The sequence below is a fragment of the Callionymus lyra genome, chromosome 16 (assembly GCF_982586985.1).
Source record: "Callionymus lyra chromosome 16, fCalLyr1.hap1.1, whole genome shotgun sequence".
In the NCBI taxonomy this organism is placed as follows: domain Eukaryota; kingdom Metazoa; phylum Chordata; class Actinopteri; order Syngnathiformes; family Callionymidae; genus Callionymus; species Callionymus lyra.
The window spans coordinates 3,977,633-4,003,599 of NC_141833.1; the positions used below are offsets into that span (position 1 = coordinate 3,977,633).

Here is a 25,967-nt window from a genome sequence, read left to right on the forward strand (position 1 = left end):
AACAGTCCCGGGCCGATCATCCTGAAGGAGCGGTGCCATCGGGAACAGCAGAGCGATCTGGCGGAAGGTAAGAGGTGTGAAGACACTGGTCCTGGGGGGAGGCGGGAGGGAGGGAGATAACTGGATTTCACTGTTCAGCACTGAGGACAGCTCCTGCTTTCGCTTCCCAGATCAACTTCAGATTTACTTAGTCCTGATTTACACAGGGTTCATTTTTAGTGAAACATATCTTCTTATAATTCTAAATAGCAAACTTTTGAATAAAATGAAATCTTATTAACCAATATATTTCTTAACAGTTTAGGTTTATAAACATGGATAATACACTTGTTTTTTTTCCTTATAGAGCACTTTTCTTCCACACAACTTCCCTAAACTTAAAATATACAATCCCTTCTCCTCATGAACAATCCAGATTAGTGCAAGATAACGAAATAAATGATCTTAATGTGAACTAGACAGCATTCTTACAGCATTTACTCGGCTGGTCTATAGGTGACTTTGTTGCTATTAATACCCAGTAAAGCCGCTCTGTCACAAATCCCTTAAATCACTCGAAGTCTGACTCCTTTAAAATGCTAAAGGGTGTCCGTCTCAACACTTTGAATCAGCTTTATATGTTTCTACAGTGTGACATAAATACATTGTAAAAAAGCAATTCAGGGGGTCTCAAATAAACCCAAATAGGGTTCAGAGTCTGGGGATATTTCTTTTCAAAATATTCTTCAGAAATACAACATGGAAGAACAGGCAGGGAATTATGATTAAAGGAGTCAACGATGAAAAAACTCATTGAGTATATACTTTATTGAATATTGTTTTGATTTGTGACCCTGGTCTAGAAAAGCGCTATACAAATAAAACAAATAAAAAAATAGTGCTTACTTACTTATCATGAATACAAATGAATTGTGGGAGAGAATGAGCAAATGATTTAAAGCCTAGAATTTCCACTTAAAGGTGAAAAATACAACTAAAATAAAATGATATTAATATTATTGATATTATTATTATTTATTGAATTTTATAGATACGTGTGCTCACGTCTAACGCGTCTCTGACGTCATATGCCCGCGTCCATGTTTTGTTGCAGCACCATCCTGCTGTTCTGCTGTTCAACACCGCATCCTCTACATTTGCGTCAATGCAAGGTAAACACACATCTGTGCACACTCGTACATTTAAAAACACCTTTAATGCTGCAACACAAAAATATCAATGTTACTTTGTATATTTGCCTTTTCACGCGACATTTTGACAGCGTCACAAAAATGGCAAGATCTGTTGAAGAGTCACCTGTCAAATCACTCGTCACTTATTTTTATCTTAAAATTGTTTATTTTGTTGTCACGAGCCTATTAGGGGGGATATAATAATCTGAATGTCGTTTTTTTTGTTTCTCAATAACGTATGAGGAAATAATGTATTTACAGTATAACCCCCTCACCTTCTAAGAGAGTATATTGTCTCAAATGTTAAACATAAATTGTTTAATTATTATCGACTTACAATTGTTGTTACTTCTATTACCAAAATAATAAAATACCTCGATGAAATCTACTGGTTGAGTCGACATCACCGACATCTAGTGGCCAACTTAAGATAAGATCCTAAACTGGTTCTGTGTTTTATTTGGACACAGAATGGCTTCCTTAACAGAGCAGCTGCAGGAGGTGCGGAGTCGGACCGAGGTGTGTCTTTACTCTAATGGGAAGGTGATCGAAGTGCGAGCAGGAGTGATGGCCATGGCCAAACTGCCGCTCCCTCCATGTGTGAAATACAGACACATCATCGCTGAAAACATGGTCGTGGAAAACAGTTCCAGCAACAATCGAAAAGAAGTGAGTGGAAGTCTGGTTTAAGTTTTCATTCAACACTTGTGAAATAATGACATTGATCTATGGCTTACAGACTCTAGCGGCACTACAGCGATTGTCGACAGCATTAAACATTCTGGAGAAGTACGGCTGCAACTTGACAAATCCCAACAGGCCCAAGTACTGGAGGACTGTGAAGCACAACAATCCAGTGTTTCGAGCCACTGTGGATTCTATACAGGTAAATAAGTAAACAAATGTCGACTAAATCATCCCCTGGTTGGATGAGACCATATTTTAAATACATGTTAACACCCAGGTACTATTGTGGGAAAGAAATGTAAAGCTGTTGCATCTTGCATGGCATCAGAAGTGGAAAAAGATGTCTCAGAGCCACCCATTAAAATGCCTTAGTCCAGGGGTGATCAATACGTCGATCCATAACCAGTCGATCTGAAAGGCAATGTGAGTGGATAGATTGACATAAAAAAAATTGACATCAGCCTATCGTCTATTCGGTGACTTGACTTTATTTACAACTTTATTTAATTTACAAACTATGTTTGTGAACAACCAGACCTCTACTAGTTGGAAAATGAACCAATGGGCAACTTTCTTTGTCACAAGCTCCGCCCATTGAGTCATTTTGCTTAAAGATTGGATCAACCAGCTATCAATTTAAACAGCCCATTTAGTGTTTTGAAGGTCCCTGATTTAAACTGATTGCATCTACCCAAATTACCCAAATTCAAAGCAAGTTGTCAGAGAATACTCGGGTAATAACACAAATGGAAACAGTTGATTGCTTTTTGCAAAATTGGCTCACGTGGCTATACAAGGTACATCAACATAGATTGTCTAAATATACAGTATGTATAAATAAATAGTATGCAGATTATTTTGATTCATTTTATGAGTCGCTTGCATGCTGAAAAACGGTGAACATAACTCATCCAAGATCAAGCTATTCAGAGACGAGACACATCGGGCATTGTCGTGCAGAGGTTTCACCATTTTTTATCGATTTTTAATGTCCCAGGTAAGGATCAATAAAGTTTTTTCCTATCAATGTCACATTTATTTTCATTTTTTTGCACGCAGGGAGGAAGAGCTGTTCTTGGTCTCTATGGTTACTCCAACCAGCAGAACGATGGTCTCAGCTTCCCTGATGATGTTACAGATCCTGATGTTGGGAAAGTAGCTGCTGTAACTCTGGAAGTAATGAGTCTCAGAATGGAGTTGGAAATGCTCATTCGGGTTTGTAAAGGATTTCATTAGGGCACTTATCAGGTTTCCAAAACTTTGGATAAATATGATATAGATTTCCAGTCCTTGGCTGAGTGGTGGTAAGATGATTTGACAAGTTATTTTGATATCTTTATTTTCCACCTCATACTGCCAATAACAACATATAAACAATGGACAATAATAAAATACTATTTTTGATCATTTAACAATGAATAGGATTTTGAAACTATAGTATTGTTGAAGCTCCTCAATGAGTTTTTTCTGTGTTAATCAAATCTTTAAATATATGGACTAATCTTTTTCTTTCATGAACAGGATGCTCATCCTCACCCAGAGTTTTACGAGAGAATCATTCCTGCTCTGCGACACAAGGTAATGCGCAGCATTTCCTGATAGACAAATTTATACAGCAACAAAATAATTAATATATTAATACTCAATTGCTTGACCTAATGCCTGGTTGTTGTTTCTGAATGAAATATTGATTATATCCGAGACATTATTGGATATACTTGCTATCAAGGAGCTCATTTGACATGCTTTTTAAAAACATACAATACACAAGAGTGTAATGAAAGTATTAAAACAATTACATCTAGCAAAAAGGTATGTTATTTTCAATCCAGGCAACTCTATTTCTCTCATTCAGGTTTTTTGTGAGTTCTCGTACCAGCACTGTGCTAGTATACGTTGTCACTGTTCACACTCTTCTCAGGATGTCGGCCTGAACACGGACACAGAGGTCTGCCATCCGTCAGCTTTTACTTTATGTCACCCGGAGCGCCAGACCAAGTCTCTTGCCTTTCCTCTTCGTCATCCATCGGCTCAGAAGAACAGTCACTCTTTATCATCTAACCATCAAAACCAGAACACTATTCTGCTGCTTTTCAGCTCCTCAGATGAATATCAAGGTGAGATATGAAAGCAAAGCACTTTACCTCTTGCATAGTGTTTCTTAAAAAATGTTTTACTCTTGGATTTCATAATGGCAGTTATGGTTCTATGTCTTTTGAGTTGTGGATATAGCTATAATTAGTTTGTTTTGTTATATGTTGCCTCATGTAAATATCTCCTGCATCAACTTTGCACTTTTTTTTTTTTTCATTTCAGAGAATTGCACAGTCTGTGGGATCTCCCGGACCACTGTCCACTGCCTCACCTGCCTCCAAGGTCTGTGTTCGGAGTGTGACAGAGTCTACCACGCATATCCAGAACTGGCCAACCACTCCAGAAGTGCGGTCGTACGGTCTTCAACGTCCTCCTCCAAAGCCACTAACAAACAAAGGTTGGTCAAATGTTAACGTCAATCGTATCAGCCTCGTCTACATTCTCCTGTGCTTTTTCAGTTCTTCCACCTGGAGCTGCATCCATTGCTCAACAGTGAATCCTACCAAAAACCTAGCGTGCGATAAATGCGAGTGCTCCCGGTTTATCCCAAAGAGTTCTGCAGCGGATGGATCCCAGTCGGCCACCAACACAGGTCGGTTTCACTTTCAATTCTAATTTGAAAGTCATGATCTTTCCTTAACTTAAGTTAATGTTGGGAAACAAATTGCAATTAATGTTGTCTTTAAAGTATGTATTTTCAAGTGTTTTGTTTTTGATTGTTTAAGAACTTTGTGACCCTGGTCAGAGAATAGGTGACTGTACAAATAATTACTTATTTACTGATATACAGACCCCACTAGATGGCACTGTTTTTTGGTAGCATTTTTTACTGTAAATTAAATATATTAAGGAAACTTGTCTTCCCTTGTATTAAAGCCTCATCATGAGAAATTGTTCAGAAAAACGTTTAGACTTCTTCTTCTATCACTAAAGACAAGTTTTGTTTGGAAGAGTTAAGTGAGACTGCTGATCTACAGCTGTGTTGACTTCACTAGTACTTCCACTGCTTGTGCATCGACAGAAATAAATGGAGCATCAAACAAAAAGGGTTTGAGCAGCTGATATCATGTGGAAAGTTAATTAAATAATTCCATACATAAATAAAGGAGCTTGAAGGTCTTATAAAGGTTTTAACATTTGCACACAAGATTTCCAGAGTGGTCTACAAGTCAAAAAAAGACAATAAATTAGAGCATATTTCAAATCTTGTAGAGAAAAAGTTATAAATAAGTGCTATAGAGAACGGTGCTATACCATGAAATTCTGTTTTAGCAGCTCTTTAACGCTGGCAGCACAGATTACAAAATATGAAATTCAAACCTTAAATAAAAAAAAATATAATAGGATAAAGATCTAAAATATATCCCCTGACACGACAAAAAAAATCATATGTTGTGTTTGCAACATTGGTAATAAAACTTTATGATTCTGAAAATAAGTATAATCAAATATTAAATAAGTAATACCAGTAGAATAGAAATCAAATACTAATGTTTTAAATATAAAAATATAAAATCATAGGCATTGAGTGGAACACCTACATATATAATGATGTTTATAACGACTGTAACAGTCGTATAATTCTTGTTTAATCCATTTGTTTGCTGAACATGAATGTTAAAGTTTTAGTGTTTGTTCTTCAAAGAGTGGCAGTGCAAGAGCTGCACGGTGGTGAACACAGCCAGCAGTGTTCTGTGCGAGGTGTGTGAAAGACCTCGTCTGGCCGCACGACCCAGCGTGACCCCGTCCCACTCTCCCATAACACCCCGGCCACCTGCCCCGGTACTAGGCATGCCAGGCGACCCTGACAGCCAGGTCGGTCCACATTTACTGCTGGAGGAGCTCCAGCTTGCGTGAGGGGTTGTCTGTGATGGACGTCTGTTATTCTTCCCAACGTCTAGTGGGTCTGTCAGTTCTGCACCTACTTGAACTACTCGCCCGCCACCGTGTGTGAGATCTGTGACCTCGCCCGACCGGAGCCGGCGTCGCTGCCCGTCAAACTGCATCCTCCGTCCCCAGTAAGACGTGTGCCAGCGCTGCCAATCCGAGCTAATGAAACGGTGCTTGAAGATCTGAGCTCTTGGAGGCAGAGGCTCATGAAGGAGGAGGGACTCAAACTCATTCGACAGATCAGGGCAAGTTGCTTCCACTTTTTTTTAGATACCAACACATTTCTGAGAATGGAGGACCAGTAGAAACATTTTTGAATAGAAATATACACATGGTTATATCATTATACATCATTAAATACATACAAATGATGAGAAATACACACGTGGTATAGGATTGAGTAAAAATTAAAATAGGTTTATTCATTTTACACAGAAACGATTATCCCACAGAATTAGATCAAATATTTTTTCTTTTTACCTTTGCTCTGTATTTATGTATTGAACTATTTAATGACAACTGTATTTATTTATTTTTTTTACAAAGTCTACTTATCTACTGTAAAGTTTACTTATTTCAATACACATTTTATATCACTCCAATATTTTCAATTTAATTGTATTCATTTATTGACACATTCATTGAATTATTTATTGATTGATTTGTAGAATACTAAATACGTATATATGTTTAATGAATATGCTTTTCTTATATCTTTTACCACGTCTCATATTTGATTTCAATTTTATAAATTTAATGACGCATTTATTTAATTATTTGTTGGTTTATTTCAATTAGCTGCTTTTGGATCTCCATTGCAAAGTTTTGTAAGCTATATTTATGTAATTAAGTCAAAATCTCAATGAATTCATGGTTCTTCCATTACCACGCATTAACTTTCACAGGCTATTGTTATTATTTTTCGTAACAACACAAACCATTATAGTTGTAATTAGTCAGGGTTAGAGGAACAGTATGGTGCATTGAAAATTAGATGATATGACAATAAATCTGACCTGTGATCTGTGGTCAATCATGTGCTTCATCTATTTCAGGAAGGTGAAAAGAAAGGAGTGAGTCCAGAAGAAGTGTACACAAGCATGAAGGTGGCCGGACACAACATTCAACCCTGCACTTGGCTCAAGACTGAGCTGCCGTCGTTGTTGGACCAGATCAGACTTTTTGCAGCGTCAACATCGCAACAGAACGTGTCAGACAAAATGATGGAAACACACAAAGTCAGTAAATCCTCCTGAAAACTATGTAGGATTCTAGCCAGGCTCTGTATACACAACTCTTTTCCTCTCTTCAGACCACTGACAAACGAGAAGATTTTATTGAACCCATGCATTTTGTCCAGCTGTCCAGGGAAGAAGCCATGGAGGCCTGGTTAACAGCAGGTGGCTCCATTGAAAAAGCTGCTCGACAAGCTTTGAGAGACAGACTTGCCAAGGTTAAGATAGATTTAATCAATCTTCAGTTTGTATTCTAAACATGAATCTGTCTACTCACAGGTTGAAATCCTGCGTTCACTGGGGCACCAGGATGAGCCTGCATGTCATGACGTTTTGAGACAAAGTGGAGGAGAGATGCGTGGAGCATTGGTGCTGCTGCAGCGCCCCCTGTTAGAGGTTTTTCATGGTAACATTTGGAATGAGAAACCCGAGTCTGCAGTTGACATTCATCACCCGGACAAGCAGGTCAGACTTTAATTTGAAATAAAAGCATCTGTGGTAAGAGCATGCGGGTGACTACACGTCTCTTATTACTGATACATACATTTTATTTATGTGTGTGTCTTGTTACAGTTTTACAAATGGCTCACTATCAAAGGTGTAGGTCTGACGTAGGTCGTGTCATGTTGCATACAAAGAAGAGATCAGGTGTCATGTGAAAACAATAGAACATAATATACAGATGTTTACATTGATACAAATGGTTTTAATTATTATTAGACATAATTAATTAATAATACGGCAAATTATAAACCAAACTATACCAAATATCACCAAGAAATTCCTTTCTTTTGAAATCTATTTTACTCTGACATACCAGTCTCTTCCTTATTTTATCTTAAATACTGGAATCTTTATAGATCACTATATCAAAGCGAACATGAATCTACTTTTTTTAAGTACTACATCTATCCTTGCATTACTGTTCCAAGCATGAAAGCTAGTGTGATGTTTTTGTCAAGTTTTAATTTGTTGTTTGTTTTTGAAACTACGTTCATTTACATTTCTGTCATACTCATACCACGTGGAAGAGTTTTTCAAGCTATTATTTTTTATTTTCAATTGGTAAAAAGCCAAAATAAATACCTGTCTGAATAATAATGTTCTGAATCATTCTTGCTGTCACTTTTATTTCAATGATCAAATAGTTTTCAAACTTATTCTTCTTTTGAAGTGTGTAATGATGGAATCCATGAGGTGTTGGTAACAGTATTGTTTCCGGTAAAGTATCGTTACAGTTGGTCACCACAACACAAGACCTCATCAACCCATTACAAGTTCAACCTATTCTTACTTAAATGTCTGTTCATCATTAAAGAAAACTGAATTTCTGCCTCCAGCGCACATGTCGAAGATTATTAGCTGAATATGGTCTTCCCAGCTGGGGTCGCTGTGAGCTCGCTCTCTCCCTGCTTCTGGAGCATTGCGCCCCCTACTCTCTGGAGGATGTGGTGCAAGCAGTGCAAGAGTCACACGACAGAGAGTTCATCAAAAGAGTTCTCGCCAAAGAATGTCCTATTTGCTTATCAGTATTTCCTCATAGTAAGGTAGGTTTTACTTTGACGCTTCTAACTGTCGGTGACTAACAGTAGCTTTTGATTTCAGATGCAATCCCTCACATCCTGCCAGTGTTCCATGTGCTGCGGTTGTTTCCAGCAACACTTTACCATCGCGGTGAGGAATAAACACATCAGAGATATGGTGTGTCCAGTGTGTTGGGAACCTGACATCAATGACCCTGAACACCTCAATAGCTACTTCTCCACCTTGGATATCCAGGTATGCATGTGAACCTGATGTGTGGTGCTTTTTATTGGTTGCATAAAAGGTTTTCTGCACTCTTTAAATGTAAAACATTGTTTGTTTTGACTGCAAACAGCTGAGGGATTGTCTGGAACCTGAAGTTTATGAACTCTTCCACAAGAAGCTGACGGAACAGGCACTGATTAAAGACCCAAAGTTTTTATGGTGTTGCCACGTGAGTCTACCGAGCATCGTGTTGTCATTCTTCCGAACGATTAAAGGTTATCATTATTATTTTTTTTATAGTGTTCTTATGGATTTATATACGACGGAAACCAGTTGAAGGTCACATGTTTTCAGTGCCACAACAGTTTCTGTGCTCAGTGCAAAAAGCCGGTAAGTATTTTTCATCTAAGACTATATTATATTTTTAGCATAGAGAATGTTAGCGATGCTCTTTCTGTTGCAATTGTTAGTTAATCTGTGTACAAGATTAACTGTCCTAAAGCTCCAAATATCGCATTGATAGTTAATTAAAGTGGCCGATAATAGTGACCGCTATATCAGGAGTCATCCACCTAACCTTTCAAACATATTTATTATGAGTAGGTGATGCCTATCACAATACAGGGCCAACAACAGTATTGCGATATTATCTGAGTACTCGACCCTGGCATTTCAGAATGAACACTTCACATTGCTCTTGACTTTATGTTTAATATTTGTTTGTTCCTGCTAACAGTGGGAGTCGCAGCATTCAGGTCTTACCTGTGAACAATATCAGTTATGGAAGCGAGAGAATGATCCTGAGTATCAGAAACAAGGTCTGGCTGGATATCTTCGAGACAACGGCATAAGTATGTTTTACACACACACAGACACACAAATGTAGCAGCAATTCTTTCATGTCAATATTATCAATATATTTTCTTTTCACTTTCACCAGTGGAAACACTTAATACATAGATTTTTTAATTGATGAATGAGTTATTGTGTACTTGATAAAAGTAAAACAGTAAAAGATTATCTCGTTTTCTATAGTACAATAAAGCGCAATTCTACTATTATTCTGCATGCAGAAATGTCTTTTTCATGTTTAAATAAATCTAAAATGATACATGAAACATATGCGATTGAGATCTTCCTCACACCTTCTGACTGTTGCTCTCTCTCCTCCCTCTTTTCTTCCCAGCCTGTCCCAATTGTCGCTTTCAGTATGCACTGTCCAAAGGCGGCTGTATGCACTTCTGCTGCTCTCAGTGTCGCTACCAGTTCTGCAGTGGTTGTAACAATCCTTTCCATACTGTGAGTTTCCTTCATTCTTTTCTGAAACACATGTTCTGTTTAGCAACTTCTTTCAAAACTAACTATTGAATCTCTCTTTGCAATCATTGTTTTTTTGTTTATTCTTTCTTTTATCTGCTTCTAACTCCGACTTAACTCTTAGCTCAAAAATCATAGCATAAAAACATGTGTTTTTTTTAATAAAACGATATGTTTTAATATAAAAGGCATTAATGTTGTTTCCACTGCTTCTTACAGACTTGTGCCGTGGATGAGTGCAGTGTGTCTGGACTACATGCTCATCATCCCAGAGACTGTCTCTTCTATCTGAGGGACTGGGAACCTTCAAGACTCCAAGCTTTACTTCAGGTGCAAGCATACGTGCACAGGAGGCACAACACACACACACACACACACGTGTACATTAGTATTAAGTAATGAGACTAAGGAAGCTTCATGAAACACGTCAGGCTTTCTGACTTCAGCAGATAGCGCTCTTAAAAGTGATGGGAGGTTCCGTTCAAATAATTGCTCATAGACAAAGATTATAGATCAAAGAGTGACATCTAGTGGACACTGAAAATGAGGAAAATGCTTCATGAAGCTTCATTTGCCCATAAATACTAAAGATGTGGAAGGGCAATAGTTCTTGAGTCTTTACCAAATGACTGAGCTGATCAAAACAGTTTCAAACCTTACAAATCACATACTCCTTTAGTATTTCAATGTAACTAAGTAAGTTTAAGTAAAGATACATGTTGGAGCTTTAAAAACATAGCTAAAGAAACACAACACAACCAAACTTCTACCACTTAACACGGGCAATAAACATCACTATTACGCAATATTAGCTTCATTGTTAACCATTCTTTCAGCACGTACAGCATTTATATATTTTTTTCCACTGCCATCGTTTTTTATTTACAGTCGTTTTTGATGAAAAAATGTTAATTAAGATAAACTTGGATTAATCAGAAGTACACACCATTAGCCTATTTTGAAAACTCTGAAATAAGATTCATTGAAGTCCTGCTGGTGTAATGTTTTATTTCTTAACAGATGTTCTTTCTGTCTTTGTCACAAACAGAATAATAGTGTTCGCTTCAATACTGATCCGCCTCCAGGAACTCAGACAGGTAGGCAATGAGTTGATAAAGGTTTGCATGAAGCATCATTGTTGCATTTGTTTTGTTTTATTATACATATATCTTGAGGTTTACATACATTTTATAAAATTTTGCATATGCAATAGAAGATCTACAACTCCAAGTCAATCCTCAGATATTTGTACGTCACTGATCAACCTTTTGTCGTTGTCAAGCATTGCACTGACATCCTTTTCACAAACTGAAAATCGAACAGCCATTTATGTCATCACTAGAGATGTTGTTGTTTTTTTTACCTTCTTTTTCCACGATTTACTAGTTTCAAATATGCACATAAAAGTAGTCTACTTTCTGATTTTGTATAAACTGATGCAGTTAAAGGAAACTAATGTGTTGCTTTAAGTGTGTCTTTAATACTGTAGATCTTGTACATCTTGTTCTCATCAGTATTTGTCTGTACTAAACTCTCTTTTCATTCAAGTATTTACATTTGAAAATTATCTTAAAACCTGCCCACTAAAAACACTTGATTTTTATTGAGATTAAATCTTCAAACACCAAGGTTTGTCACCTCAAATTGTCAATCCCGAAAGTCGTTTAAACGCTGTATAAAAGAAAAGAAAAATATATTTAAAAAAAACATAAAGCTGTATAAACAAAGCAAGGAGGAGTGAAGCCCATTATTACAAAGTTATAACGGACTCTACTCTCGTAACCTCTCGTTCGCCGAGATTTCAGTTTGGGGGAGAACTTGAAAACATCATCATGATGAAGGACTTACTGCATCTTGACTTCAACATTTGAAACATGTAAATAAGTCAGGCAATTAGGATTTTCACATTAGTTGCTCTTTAAATAATGACCAACCACTCAACCATAGTGACCAGAAATAAATCCAGAAAATATTATTTGTAGAGCAAAGGTAATACCAAAGGAAGATTGGGGGGAAATGGTGTAATATATAGGCATCAATCAATCAACAGTTCATGCTCACTTCAACCCTATCCAAATGCTCTGGAGCTTTAGAAAAAATGATTTGCTTTTTCAGGTTTATAGATTTAGTAAGTTAAATATGTAGTTTTGAAGAAACTTCTATCCATTTTAAACAAGTAAAGGAGACATATTTGAACACAAGGCCATTTTTGCTTTGTGTGTAAAGATCTAAAATTAGACTTAGTTTCAGCATAAAAGGCTTTTGGTTATCTTTTACGCTTCCAGTGTTAAACAGTGACGCACATGCTCCCCAATAAGATCGTTTCTGTTTATAATAAATTATTGTGGATTTAAGAGTTAACTCTTAGTCCTAAGGTAGATTAAAGTCTGAACAAGATGCTTATATGTACTTTAAAATGATTAATAACTGAAAAGTGTTGCCTCTGAAAACTACTCGGAGCAGGATCAGAGGGGTTTACCTTACCTTACCTTAAATACTTATCGTTTTTCCGTGAATGTCTTCTATCCTCAGTTAATCTCTCTTCTTCCTCTCAGGTCTCTGTGGAGTGATAGAGCAGAAGGACGAGGGAGGGCAGCAACCTGAGACAGCGTGCGGAGCTCAGACCCGCCCTGGACATGCAGGACTCTGCGAGTATGAAGCTTTGTTTCTACAAACTCATGCTTCCACACTATCAACAAACTCTTAGGAATTCCGTTTACAGAAAAAGCACTTTCCCTTAAAATATGCAAATGTTTTTTTCTACTATTGGGTTCATGTTTAAAAATAATTCAAGACTAGCAGAGTAGCATAGTAGTTGCCAGTGATGGGCTGATGAAGCTTCATGAAGCATCGTCTTCATTTGTAGAGACCACTAGATGGCACTGTTTGCTGAATAATCTTTGGCTGAAATCAACTTTTTAATAAAACCATCCATTTTTAAACCAAGAGCGTCATCTGCTGATCTAGGAATATGATGACACTGTTTTGTAAAGCGTCATCTGTCCATCACTATAATTATTTTGCAGGGTTTCACAAAATATTATATTGCCTCACAAAATTAGTTTTACTTTACTAATAATGTACTTTTGATAAACTAAATGTGTTGACACACAGGAAGCACTACCGGGAGTACCTTGTGAGCCTAATCAACTGCCATTCAATCGACCCGGCTCCACAATACAGTCCAAGTGAGCTGCTGCTGGCCTGCAAGCGCTACAAGGTGGATGAGAGCTGCTATGACGGAGAGGAAGGAAGCACGTTCTACAACAGAGTGCTCAAGGTGTGAATGTGTTTGTGTGTGTCTGTTGGCGGATTAATGAAGCTTCATGAAGCATTGACTCATTTATAGAATCCCCTAGATGAGCCACTATTTTGAATAAAAGCTCCCATCATTTCTAAGCAAATACTTTTGTCTAAAAAAAATATGACACTGTTTTGTGAAGCTTCATCAGCCCATCACTAGTTGATTCTTGTCCTATATGTTCTAATCTGCAATTTTTTTACCGAAATTCCAATTAAAATGATTGTTAACTCTCGACAAGTGATGTTTTTCTTCTTTCTGTAGAAGCTGATGGACGAGGTCCCTCTCGGAGACAAAGTCCCTCGGAGGCAGTAAGTGGAGGAAGTTTTGTTCTCATCCTCTGGAATGTTAAAAATATATATATCTCTATTTATTCAATTGTCTCTTTGTTTTTGTTAGAGCATTAACAAAAAAAAAAGCACTTGTAAAAATCTTAGCTACAAACTAGCTTTGTCTGTACCTCTCCCGCGTCATGAATGTATGGAGAAGAAGAGATCTTACTGCATTTGTAGATTAAATCCTGTCTCAAGTGTAGATCATTCTCATGACCACAGCGCTGATCTCCTTCTTCACTGACGCCCACCACTTGAGAACTCGCCCCTCACACAACAGATTCCAGGATGCTGCTTTCTCTTGCTGTGTCTGTGATTGGCTGAGCTGCTGCGCTGAAGCAAGCCATTTTCCTCCAGTAATGTGATTGAATAAAATTATTATTTTAAGAGATGAATAAATGTACTTCGGATATCTCCATGAAGTGCTCTATCGCCCCCTGTGGACCAGCATCAACTGCTGTAGCTTTTTGTGTTGTCGGTCATTTTGCTGAAGATGTGATGCCAAACTAGATTAACTTAATGTCCGCTTGTCAGCCGGGGCTTGTTCTATATTCTCTTCATTAACGTCTACGACGCTGCATGATTAATAATAACACCTGCGGTGTTGTCATGCTCTATTTGCTGGTATGGATGAATTTAAAAAATGAAACATACATCTTGTAACAATCTTTCATTTTCGATCTACTGCTAAACTCTGAACATTCTCTGAAAATAAAGACCAACAATGAACATTGTGTCGTCCTTTGTTCTGTTTGTTTTTGTGCATAAATATTATCACTCTGTGCTGACTGTGAAAGCTGTGATGGGCAATATTGTAGGTCATATGAGTCTAAAAAGTCTTGCACTTAAATACATAACATTTGTTAAACACTATATTATAATGTAACATTTAAAGGACACTATTATTTGTCTTATAATAAAGCAGGGAGACAAAATATGAAAGAAGGTATTGGTATATAAACTGTCAAAATTTGAAAAGGTCGGAATTCCCAACACGTTTGTAGTAACGGATGTGCTTCTGTGCTCACTAGTCACGCTGAGATGTTCACGTCAGAGTTACATTAACGATCAATATTGATCAACAAGGAACAAACACACAAGTGTTTGTAGTTACACGAGTGGATATTAAATTATTCACAAACTTATAAATATGTTCTCATTCACCAAACGGATGATCAGTATTTATTAAGACAACATCGATCGCTTTACACTGAATATTTAACTCCGCTATTTAACGCTATACAAAAAATATTCAAAGGAATTATGAGCTTGTTTTTATAATTTAACGAACAAAATGATCAGCATCTGATAGCTAAGTTTTTCTCTACGAGAGTCACAGACGTTCATGTGGAACAACATCACCTCAAATGAACTAAAGTGAAGCTGTAGAATAAAAACAGTTAAAGGTTCCCTAATGTTATCTCGAGGTTCATTTAAATATGATTTAAATATGTAAATGAGGGCGTGGAAAGGGACGTTGAGTTGGATGTACAAAGGACAAGTGCTTTTATTTGTGTGTATATGCAGATTCATACATCAGAATATTTTTGTATTTGCACAAGTTTCTAGATTTTAGTGTCTGACCATATTTAGTAGAAGTTCAACAAACGTCTTTGTACATCAGGAACCAGGTTTCTTTTATGGGTTTAATGTGTGTTTTCATTTCATGTTGTCTTTTGTTTTGTTAAACAATATGAATATTTGTTATGGGTTCAGGGTTATCATGATCTACTGTATCTGACCTTTAATTTGACCTGAAAGAAAAATAAAATAATAAAATACGTAATCTTATTTAACTTCTACTTCAGAACTCGCGTTAACTCGCATCTTAGAATAAATGTGTTTATACGTATAATTTCAAGACTAATTGTTTGGCTTAAGTAGCTTAAATGTCAGCTTTTATATTGAATACAGAAAATTAATCATTTTTTTCATCACCTTTGTGGATTTTGTTCATTTAAGACTTTAGGATACTGTATGATGTTTCATCTGCTTTTGGGTCCTCTGACGCTTCACCAGCAAGAAAACATCTTTAACAAAAATAGCATTTCCTTTTTAGTGATCAAAATCTAAAAATCTTTAGTGCCAGTGATGCCAGAGCAAAACAGGAATTTTGTTGATACAAAACAGGATCCTTTTGAGGTAGAGTGGAAAAAGTGATTAGGATGCTATTAATAATTTTAAAGTGTGCTTTTTTATATGAATAGAGAAAGCAATACCAAAAGTGCTCTTTTTTTCTTTCTTTTTTTTAAAGAGAAAGTATTAATAATGGTGAATTACTTCTCTCATGGTACTTACATCTAATAGGGGCTAAATATAGAGAAGTAACTTTTTTAATTAAAGTATATTTTATTCCTTCTTAATTTCCTGGTAATATCCAGTAAATAAGATGTATTTCCGAGTGAAGATATTTCATACTATTAAGGATAAATACACAATGGACAAGTCATGAATAAGTACTTTATACTACTGCAACAGTTTGTTGTCATGCCTTAGCAAGAAGGAGCTGTCTCGCCTGCAGTTGATTCAGAACTCTGCAGCGAGAATTCTAACCTGCTCTAGTAGAAGAACTCACATTTCTCCGATCCTTAAAACTCTTCACTGGCAGCCAGTTTTTTTCAGGATTGACTTTAAAATTCTGGTTCTTACTTTCAGATCTATTCATGGTCAGGCTCCTCCTTACATCACTGATCTGATCCAGCCTTACACCCCAGCTCGGGCTCTGAGGTCTGTGGATCAGAATCTACTGATGGTTCCACGCACACAGTTCAGGACCAGAGGAGAGAAATCCTTCCAGACTGTTGCTCCTAAGCTTTGGAACGATCTTCCTCTCTCTTTGTGCTTGATGGAGTCTACTGACTCCTTCAAGAAACATATGAAGACGTTTTTATTTGTTCAGGCTTTTCCTTGATTTGCTGGAACTCCTGTTGTGTTATCAGTTTAACTTGCCCTTTAAAGTATATACTTTATTGAATATTGTTTTGATTGTTTAAGCGCTTTGTGATCCTGGTCTGGAAAAGCGCTATATAAATAAAAAAATGTACTTACTTACTTACTTAATAATGGTGAATTACTTCTCTCATGGTACTAACATCTAATAAGGTAAGGTAAGGTAAGGTAAGGTAAGGTAAAACTTTATTGATCCCTCAGGAGGTCTCCTTCGGGAAATTGTTGAAAATAATAATAATAGGGGGTAAACATAGATAAGTAACTTTTTTAAATAAAGTACATTTTTTTTCTTCTGAATTTCCTGGTAATATCCAGTAAATAAGATGTATTTCCGAGTCAAGATATTTCATACTATTAAGGGTAAAATGCACAATGGACAAGTCGTGAATTAGTACTTTATAATAGTTAATAAGTGGCTAATTTGATGGTAATATATAAATATAAATACGTAACTTTTTAATAGTTCATTTGTGCTTCGCATTCTAAAGAAAACGACATAAATATATTGGCTTCACGAGTTAAAGCAGCAACAGAGGAACGACTTCCTGGTTCTGTCCTCGGTGCTGAACTAGCGCGCGCGGGAGAGAGAGAGACAGAGAGAGAGAGAGCGAGAGAGAGAGAGAGAGAGAGGGAGAGAGAGGGGGGGGGTGAGGTGATGTCATTGACTTCCTTCTTTATCTTCACTTCATTCGCCGCCGCAGCTCCACGACAGGAAGGTTGACACCGAGCCTGAGCTCCGGTGTGTTATGAGAGGAGGAGCAGCAGGAGGAGCAGGAGGAGCAGGAGGAGCAGCAGGAGCAGGAGGAGCAGGAAGACACCGAAGGGAGTCGACGGAGGGCGAAGGAGAGGAGGAGGAGACAACGCCGAGGATCTTATGATGGCGGCCAAGTCGGACGGGGTCCTCAAGATGAAGAGCGACGTGGCCTTCACCCCGCTGCAGAACTCGGAGTACCCGGGCTCGGTTCAGGGGCTCAACGCCGGCGCTCAGAGTCACCCCGCCGCAGGGGGGCCGCCGGACGCGGACTTCGCCAACGGGGAGTCGCACTGCTGCGGCGCGGGGAGATCCACCTCGACCTGCCTGCGCCTGGGTCTGGCCCCGCGGTGCTACTCGGTGTGGGACTGCCTGTGGATCGTGGCCGCGGTGCTGGTCTACACCGCGGACGTGGGGACCGACGTGTGGCTGTCGGTGGACTACTACCTCCACCAGGACTACTGGTGGTTCGGCCTGACCCTCTTCTTCGTGGTGCTGGGCTCCTTCTCGGTGCAGCTGTTCAGCTTCCGGTGGTTCGTCCACGACTTCGGCACCGAGGACGGGCCAGCACCGCCGCCCGCAGACCTGGACGCGAACAAGCTGCTCAGCGGCTCGGCCTCGCACGGAGACATCACGGCTCCGGAGCATCCGGTGACACCGCAGAGACAAGCGTCCACCACCAGCAAGAACACGACCAGCAACAGCACCGGCAGCACCGGGGTGGGCAGGAGGGTTCCGAACCGCTCGGCCCAGTACACGATCTGCGTGTGGTTCGGTCAGTCCGTGATCCACATTCTCCAGCTGGGCCAGATATGGAGGTACGGTGTGTGCGCGTGTGTGTGTGTGCGTGTGTGTGTGTGTAGCCATCCATGTTTGTGTGTGAAAGTGTGTGTGTGGAACAGAAACGTCTAGACCTTTTCCCTGCTCGACATTGAAGAAATATTTGAAATAATGGTATTTTTTATTAACCAATAATTACTATAAAAGTTTATTCTTGCTCTATGGATGAATCGACTGAATCTATTTTTATTAATGACATTTTACAATACCTGTATTTTTCTTTCAAATAATAATGACATTCGTTTTTTTCTTCTTATAAATCCTGTTTTATTTGTATTATACTTATTTTATGGTGTGTATTCAAATAAGCTGTAAATTAAATTAAATATTATAATTTATGTATGTACTACTGACATGCAAGTATTCACAACATTTTTGTGTCGCAATTTAACTTTCGGTTGCTAGATGGCAGTAGAGATGAATACATCCTTTGCAGCTGAAGGAACAATAAAATCCCACGAGTTCCTGGCGATGAATGAGGACAAGAGGATACAGTTGACTCAAGAAGCTTTTAAATTGATGTTTGGACATATTCCAATATTTTATTTAAAGGGTTACTTATGTGAAAACCCAACTCTCCTGACTCATGTTTCAAACGTTGAAGTCTTCCTCTCCAAGATGCAGTAAGTCCCTCATCATGACCATGTTTTTAACATATTACTTTATTAAGTTCTTGCCCGTCTGAAATCTCAGCGAACGAGAGGTTACAAGAGCGGAGCCAATTATGCCGTAATAATTCTCCTCCTGCAGCAGCTATAATCACGCCCCGATTTGTTTATACAACGAGTCCCTTGGAGGTGGAGACTTCTGGGATCGATGACACTGGTTATGGTCAAACTAGATTTCATCTCCAGAAAAACAAAGCTTTTTCAGTGGACAGGGCTTAAATTCAATTGAATTCAATGATAAGATGGTTTTGTACAAACAGACACATACTGATGAGTACAATAGGGTTCCAAGATCTATTTAAGAGACACTTAAATCAACACATTAGTTGACCTTTAACTAAATGAATGCAGTTACGTCTTCGTCAAGAATCATGCGGTCTGTAAATTCTGCAACGCTAGAGTCAATACTACAAATCTATCCCAGTCTCACAATAAACCACAATAGATAAACGTTGGATACCTATCATATTGCCAGATTCTTGCCATTACACATCCCTACCACCGACCGTTTCTATCTCCTCTTTGTTTGTCATTAGGTGTTGCTGCTTATATCATTTTCCATGGTGATTGTCTCGCTTTTTCACTTCAGCACAATAAATTGATAAGTTTTATTTTTACAAAATTCCTGTTTCGTTTTCACATCACTGGCAAGAAAGACATGTTTAAAAATGCCTCTTGTACTAATTGCAAGTGAGGCCAGCTTTCACTGTTGAAACAAAAGGATTAATATGGATAAAAGTAGAAGAAGATAAATGTTCACTAGATGTAAAAAGGATTTTACCTAAAGAGAATACCCAGAAAGTATTTCAATATCTCTGAGCCTTTTTTTGTGTTTATTTTCACAGGAAGTTAAGACACGCCTCAAGTCATTCCTTCTGTTTTTGTTTATTAAACTTTAAGAATAATGTTCATCATTGCTTTTGCTTCTTGTGTAATCAACATTTGATGGTTGTTTTTTGAATGCCCTAAAGGGCCGAATTAAACGTCTAAACTTTTAATTTGTTTTATCATCAGGTTCTATTCCTGGGTTTCTCTGGTTAATTTAAACGTCACTAATTGTTAAATTAATAAAAATCATATTTATTATGGTAATGATGAGCTTATAAAGCTTAATTTTTTTGGTGTTACTGTGAAGTTTTCTAGTCAACATGTCAACACGTCTCTGGTCTTTAATACAGTTGTTTGTTTTTTCTCTAGATATCTTCACACGATCTACCTTGGCATTCGAAGTCGGCAGAGGGGCGAGATGGAGCGATGGCGTTACTACTGGAGAATGCTCTACGAGTTTGCCGATGTGAGCATGTTGCATCTGCTGGCCACCTTCCTGGAGAGTGCTCCTCAACTGGTGTTACAACTTTGCATCATCATTCAGACCCATGAGCTCCAGGCTGTGCAAGGTAACGTTTCTTCCTCTGGTGAAGCTTCATGAAACAGTAGATGGCCATTTTTAAAACCAAAGGATTATCAGGAAAGAAGGACATCTAGTGGACTTTCATGAAGCTACATCGCTTCTTCTCTCGTTTGCGAAGAGGTTCTGACAAAGCCTTTCAAATCCCTCCGCAGGTATGACGGCGGCTGCCTCTCTGATCTCTCTGGCCTGGGCTCTCGCCTCGTACCAGAAAGCCCTGCGAGAATCTCGGGATGACAAAAAGTCCATAAGCTACCTGGCGGTCATGATCCAGTTCTGCTGGCACTTCTTCACCATCGCTGCCAGGGTGATCACGTTTGCACTCTTTGCCTCGGTGTTTCAACTCTACTTCGGCATCTTCATCGTGCTTCACTGGTGCTTCATGACCTTCTGGATCGTGCACTGTGAGACGGACTTTTGCATCAGCAAGTGGGAGGAGATTGTGTTCGACATGGTGGTGGGCATCATCTACATCTTCTCCTGGTTTAACGTCAAGGAGGGACCAACACGGTAAGCCATTAACAAGAACAGGGGTTCCAATGTTCTTATCACTTAAGACATATGTTTCTGTCCTGCAGGTGTCGACTCATCATCTACTACTTGGTGATCCTGTTCGAGAACGCTGCTCTTAGTACATTATGGTATCTCTACCGGACACACGACAAGACGGAAGCCTTCGCGGTGCCGGCCCTGTGCGTCATCTTCAGCAGTTTCCTCACCGGGGTGGTGTTCCTGCTGATGTACTATGCTTTTTTCCATCCCAATGGGACTCGCTTCGGACACTCCCCGAGCGGTCAGGGTCTCAGCCTGGATCCCACCGCACAGTTCTCGACGCTGCCATCCGATGGCGGGACCAACTCCCTGCGCTCTCACCGGGGCGGGGCGGCGACCATCGAACGGGATACGGGAAAGTATTCCGAGCGGGATAGCTGTATGCCGGTGTTTCAGGTCCGACCCACAGTGCCGTCCACACCCTCATCCCGAGCCCCGCGGCTGGAAGAAACTGTTGTCAAAATCGACCTCTGTAGGAACCGCTACCCGGCCTGGGAGCGGCATGTCCTCGACCGCAGTATTCGTAAGGCCATCCTGGCCATAGACTCGTCTCTGACTCCGCCGAGGCTGCAATATAAAGATGATGAACTAGTGCAGGAGAGGCTGGAGTACGAAACCACACTATAATCCAAACATTACACCACGTTGGAATAGCGGGGCCGCACAGACTTTGGCAATAAGAGATCAAAAGATCCAGTGTCAACTCTCTCAAAGGGTGTTCTGATGGTCTAACCCCAATATGTGCGATGCCAATTCTTACCTTCAGCAAAATGGTCAGAATTGTGTTCTTTGGAAAATTTGAACTCGGTACTCTGACCACACTCATCAGGAATGCCCTGCGGCGTGAAGGTCATGACTTAAGGGGGCCCTATTCAAAGACTTTCAGGATGTTTTTGAATAGAATACTTAATGAATCTCAAGACAATGTACAGTACTAATCCGCCCTTAGGGTACTCAAGTGGGGATTCCCCCTGAATAGGCCGTGACCCCGCCTACTTCGTTGTGAACGGTCAAGGGTTGAGCCCCCCTGCCACTGTTCACACTGTTAAACACCTTAACCTGATCTTTTTCGTTCTCCGATTAACCGAAACTAAAAACTTTTATACGCTCCAAAAAAAGGCGAATCAATGTTGGTTATGTCCGCCATCAAACACATGTAGTCACGACAAAGATCAGTACTCTCACGTACACAGATGTGAGAAAAGGCGGGAACTGCAAAGTAGGGCCCCTTTAAATCCTGTCATTGCAATGATCTATGAATTAAAAAAAGCACATCCTCATGTTACCTCTTTCTTAACCCTTCCTCTGTCATGACATCGCCCCCTGTAGTGACCCCCGAGTTAACCTTTATTGTACGTCACTTGAAGCTGCCAGGCAATCCTGACGCAGAGAGCACTGTTTGTGCTTAGACACTTAAATTTCTCGTGCCAAAAATAAAACTTGAAAACAGAGAATAACTTGTATGCAGCTCAAACTATGAGTCTGGACATGGAACAACAAAAAAGCAACAAAGAGAAGAAAAAGATGTTTGTTTTTTTTACAACTGTTTTACTCAATATTTAACAGGTCGAGGTCAGGTAAACAGAATCATGACAGTAGAACTTTGGCTTTCTTTGCAACGTATGGATTGGCCTGGTCACTAACTAGATACGTCCAAGCACATGCCCTGGAAAGAGAGGGCCAGTCAGTGGAGATTAAACTTTCAGGGGATTCTGATGTTTTCCCTGAGGAGCAAAACTACAATTGATGTTCTGGGACTGTGAAAATATAAATGTGAACTCCTTTTTTTTTAATATGGCTGTCAAGAGATTTAAAAAAGTTTCATGTTTTTCTAATCAACTTTTCTTTTTTATATTAATGGATAAGTGTGGCGGATGAAAAGATTAATATGTAAGAAACAAAAGTCTTCATAAAGTAAATTAAATGTTTTGAACAGACTTGAATATATCAAATGTTTAGTCCTTGACACTCCAGTGTTGCCTGCAACCTTTAACTTCCACCAGCAGGGGGACTAGTGCGTCTACTGCGTCTAAATCATTAGAAAATAATCAATACAACATCAGGTCTTTGTAAAATACTGTAAGACAAAACACTAGAATTACTTGACTAAACATTCTGTTGAGATGGTGGATGTTTTGGTTGCATATGTGTGAATTATTCAGAGATAATAAAACCTAAAAAAAACCCTAATTAAGCTGGTTTACGACAAAAGGATCAATAAATGTCTAAAGTAAATTTGCAGCTGAGATTATGTCTAACAAACTTGAGGAAGTATTTGACAGCTAGTCACTTATGTCTCGTCTTTGATTGATTAATTTGTATTTTCTTCCAATATATTTAAGGTAATACATTTGATTGCTTAGCCGCTAACAAAAAGGTCTCCTTTAGTAAAAATAAATCAATAGTTTCGAGATAAATCACGTGAAAGATTGAATTATTTTTTAAAGAAATGAAGGTTCAACCAACGCTTCCATACATTGTAACTCAGATTTACAACTTGTTTTTATTACCATTCTTATCTTCTCAACAATTTCTTAAGTTGGTCATAAATATGTGTGTACGTAGTTTTTGAATAGCTTTGGAAGCACAACACCAGCAACATATATGGACGTTTACATCATGTATTTAAAAGTGAATTGATTAAAACTTCAAATTCTGTGATCACATATAAAGCACAAATTTTGTCCCATTAGGATCTACTATTAAGTGATGAACTCAACATTGGTGTGTCTAAGTCAGAATACACTCTTACAATTGTTGACTTGTGTATTCAGTTTTATTATATAACATATAAAGCACAGCCCTCAAGAAGAGTATCAATAAAAATCACCATTTTACCCCCAAAAAAACTTTTTTTTATGTAAAAGAAAAACCAAACATTTAATGTTCAATAGCTGTACTGCGCCTTTTATACGTCTTCTCATGTTGAAGTCAACTTAAATTTCCCAAATAAATATTTTTAAAGTCTGCCTGTTAGACACACAATAGCCAAAAATATCTGTCATGAGGTTCTCATTTGTCAACACAAACCTGTAAATCTGTGAATAACAGTAGATTTCTACTGACTATTATTTTTGATTAGCTTGTGTGGGAACTAAGTGAATATATAACGGTGTGTTATTGAGTCTGACGCCGGGCACTCTTGTTTTTTGGGGTTTCCTTTAAATGATGTCGTTGAAGATTCTGTTTGTTCGGCTCCAGTAAAAGTAACATTCTGGTCCTTTCATCAATTGTACGATGAATATGTACAGATGTCTGTGAATAGGATTCGTGTGGTGGAAAGATTCCAGTATATATATTAAAAAAAAGAATAAGAAAACTATTCATGTAAAAAAAAAAAAGAACTTCCCGCTCTTCTTGGAACATAACTGTGAAAGGTACACTCGATGCCTCGGAATTCATGACAAATGGAGAAGATGTTTGTGTATTTAAAAAAAAAGAAAACTGTCTGAGAAGTGGTCTGTTGGTTTCATGGTGTGATTCAAGTCTGATGTGCAAACGATACATTTGATTGGAAGAAAGAAACATTTTCTGATAAGACAAATCAATAATATAGGATTTTTTGTATACATTGGGTTTTTTGTATTTCTTTGAATCTGTTACAGAAGGAACAACTAAACGTCATCTAATAAACTACAGAGTGGTCATTTCAGGAGAGTAAAGCTTCATCATTTATTCATTTATTATCAGGTAAAACATCATGAAGGGTCCTTACAATCTTTATCTACATAAATACACAGTCCTTTAGTGACGCGCTAATGAAGCTTCAGTAAACATTGTCCTCATTTGTAGAGTCCACTAGATGGCACGCTTTGCTGTATAATCTTTGTCTCCGAGCAACTATTTTATTGAAACTTCTGGTCATTTTAGGGTCACCATTGACTGAAGTCAGAAAATCATGAAGTGTTTCATGAAGCTTCATCAGACTCATTACGAAATATATATATATATATATATATATATATATATATATATTTTTTTTTTAGAATCCCTTATTAGTCCCGCGAGGGGAAATTCAACCATTCACACATACTGATGGGAGTAGGCTGCACACTTGCGCCAAGTTCACCATCAGGAGCAATCAGGGTAAAGTGTCTTGCTCAGGGACACAACGACACAGCAAGACACTAGCAAGATCTATCCATAGCATAGTACCTTAGGAACTAACATGTTGACTTTTAAATCTAAAACAGATTCCAACAGGCAAAGAAGGGTTTCTTTTGGATCTTGTGGATCCTCTGGTTCCCTAAGAACCAGGATCGCTTCTCTGAGGGATGTTTTCTACAGATTAGAGCAGAGGTCATGAAGATCTGAACCAAACACACAGCTTGTGAGACCCATGATAAGAAAAAAACAAAAAAAAGTCTTATCACTACAAGTGTAGATTGAACATGAGAAATAGGCAAAATGGTAAATGGGTTACTAAAGGGGAAGATGCACTTTGTAATAACAATTAAAAAAAAAAAATACCCATTGTTGGACTAATTCATGTTCCTTTTAACATAAATATATGTTATATTGATATATACATTTTTATTTTTTTTTCCAGCATTTAATGTCATGAATAGTTTGATACATTTTTTCATGTGTGATGTCATAAGCAGTTTAAAATGGCGATTGCATCACCAGGCAAAGAAAACTCTTATGTAAAGTGGCGATTCTCTCATCAGTAAATAAAATATATAAACACTACTATCGGTATCCTCCTTTTTTAATCCTTTGAAGAAAAAAAAGAAAAAAACTTGGTTAAAAGCTATTATAAACTGTTTTCCTAAACCAAGTAATATTAGTATACTTACTCAAAAGAAATTGATATTAATATTAAATTCAGAAATGAAATATTTATATGTTTTGACTCACAGTTCACAGTTCAAGTTACACGCTTGCAAGATATAAGGGAGGATATTTTGTCACATTAAACAAATACATAAAACCTAAATTGAATAGCTTTATTTAATAGATGTCAACACAATTTTCTTCATGAACAAGCAGATGAGCTAACCGCTAGGCAAGCTAGTTAGC

At 38.2% G+C, this 25,967-nt stretch overlaps 2 protein-coding genes across 5 annotated transcripts; both read left to right on the forward strand.

The window, feature by feature from the left end:
• Positions 1 to 1,087: 1,087 nt before the first annotated feature.
• Positions 1,088 to 14,471, forward strand: rnf31 (ring finger protein 31). 4 transcript variants are annotated; one of them, XM_087811340.1, is made up of 25 exons: positions 1,088 to 1,151; positions 1,643 to 1,841; positions 1,912 to 2,058; positions 2,919 to 3,074; positions 3,381 to 3,437; positions 3,781 to 3,976; positions 4,176 to 4,350; positions 4,412 to 4,545; positions 5,599 to 5,768; positions 5,855 to 6,092; positions 6,903 to 7,081; positions 7,156 to 7,296; positions 7,358 to 7,543; positions 8,419 to 8,625; positions 8,684 to 8,857; positions 8,958 to 9,056; positions 9,128 to 9,217; positions 9,564 to 9,678; positions 10,014 to 10,126; positions 10,364 to 10,474; positions 11,193 to 11,241; positions 12,700 to 12,796; positions 13,259 to 13,424; positions 13,710 to 13,756; positions 13,976 to 14,471. In XM_087811340.1, the coding sequence occupies exons 2-25, from the start codon at positions 1,644 to 1,646 to the stop codon at positions 14,019 to 14,021; spliced, it is 3,291 nt and encodes a 1,096-aa protein (XP_087667466.1). In that variant the 5' UTR covers positions 1,088 to 1,151; position 1,643; the 3' UTR covers positions 14,022 to 14,471. The 4 variants fall into 4 exon arrangements, with proteins under 4 accessions (XP_087667466.1, XP_087667468.1, XP_087667467.1 ...); XM_087811342.1 differs by having other exon boundaries at positions 13,981 to 14,471; XM_087811341.1 differs by having other exon boundaries at positions 14,000 to 14,471.
• Positions 14,472 to 17,410: 2,939 nt separating this feature from the next.
• Positions 17,411 to 25,637, forward strand: xkr4 (XK related 4). Its single transcript, XM_087811364.1, has 4 exons — positions 17,411 to 18,295; positions 20,183 to 20,382; positions 20,549 to 20,903; positions 20,972 to 25,637. Exons 1-4 carry the CDS (start codon positions 17,601 to 17,603, stop codon positions 21,570 to 21,572), a joined length of 1,851 nt encoding a protein of 616 aa, XP_087667490.1. The 5' UTR covers positions 17,411 to 17,600; the 3' UTR covers positions 21,573 to 25,637.
• Positions 25,638 to 25,967: the final 330 nt, after the last annotated feature.

What these genes read in the sequence shown, in the direction of transcription:
- rnf31 (XM_087811340.1), top strand. Translation starts at nt 1,644, where the DNA reads ATGGCTTCCTTAACAGAGCAGCTGCAGGAGGTGCGGAGTCGGACCGAG. An exon ending in CCACTGTGGATTCTATACAG is followed by an intron (nt 2,059 to 2,918) that starts GTAAATAAGTAA and finishes TTTTGCACGCAG; the next exon opens with GGAGGAAGAGCTGTTCTTGG. An exon ending in AAAGCCACTAACAAACAAAG is followed by an intron (nt 4,351 to 4,411) that starts GTTGGTCAAATG and finishes GTGCTTTTTCAG; the next exon opens with TTCTTCCACCTGGAGCTGCA.
- xkr4 (XM_087811364.1), top strand. Translation starts at nt 17,601, where the DNA reads ATGATGGCGGCCAAGTCGGACGGGGTCCTCAAGATGAAGAGCGACGTG. An exon ending in TGAGCTCCAGGCTGTGCAAG is followed by an intron (nt 20,383 to 20,548) that starts GTAACGTTTCTT and finishes ATCCCTCCGCAG; the next exon opens with GTATGACGGCGGCTGCCTCT. An exon ending in GTCAAGGAGGGACCAACACG is followed by an intron (nt 20,904 to 20,971) that starts GTAAGCCATTAA and finishes TCTGTCCTGCAG; the next exon opens with GTGTCGACTCATCATCTACT.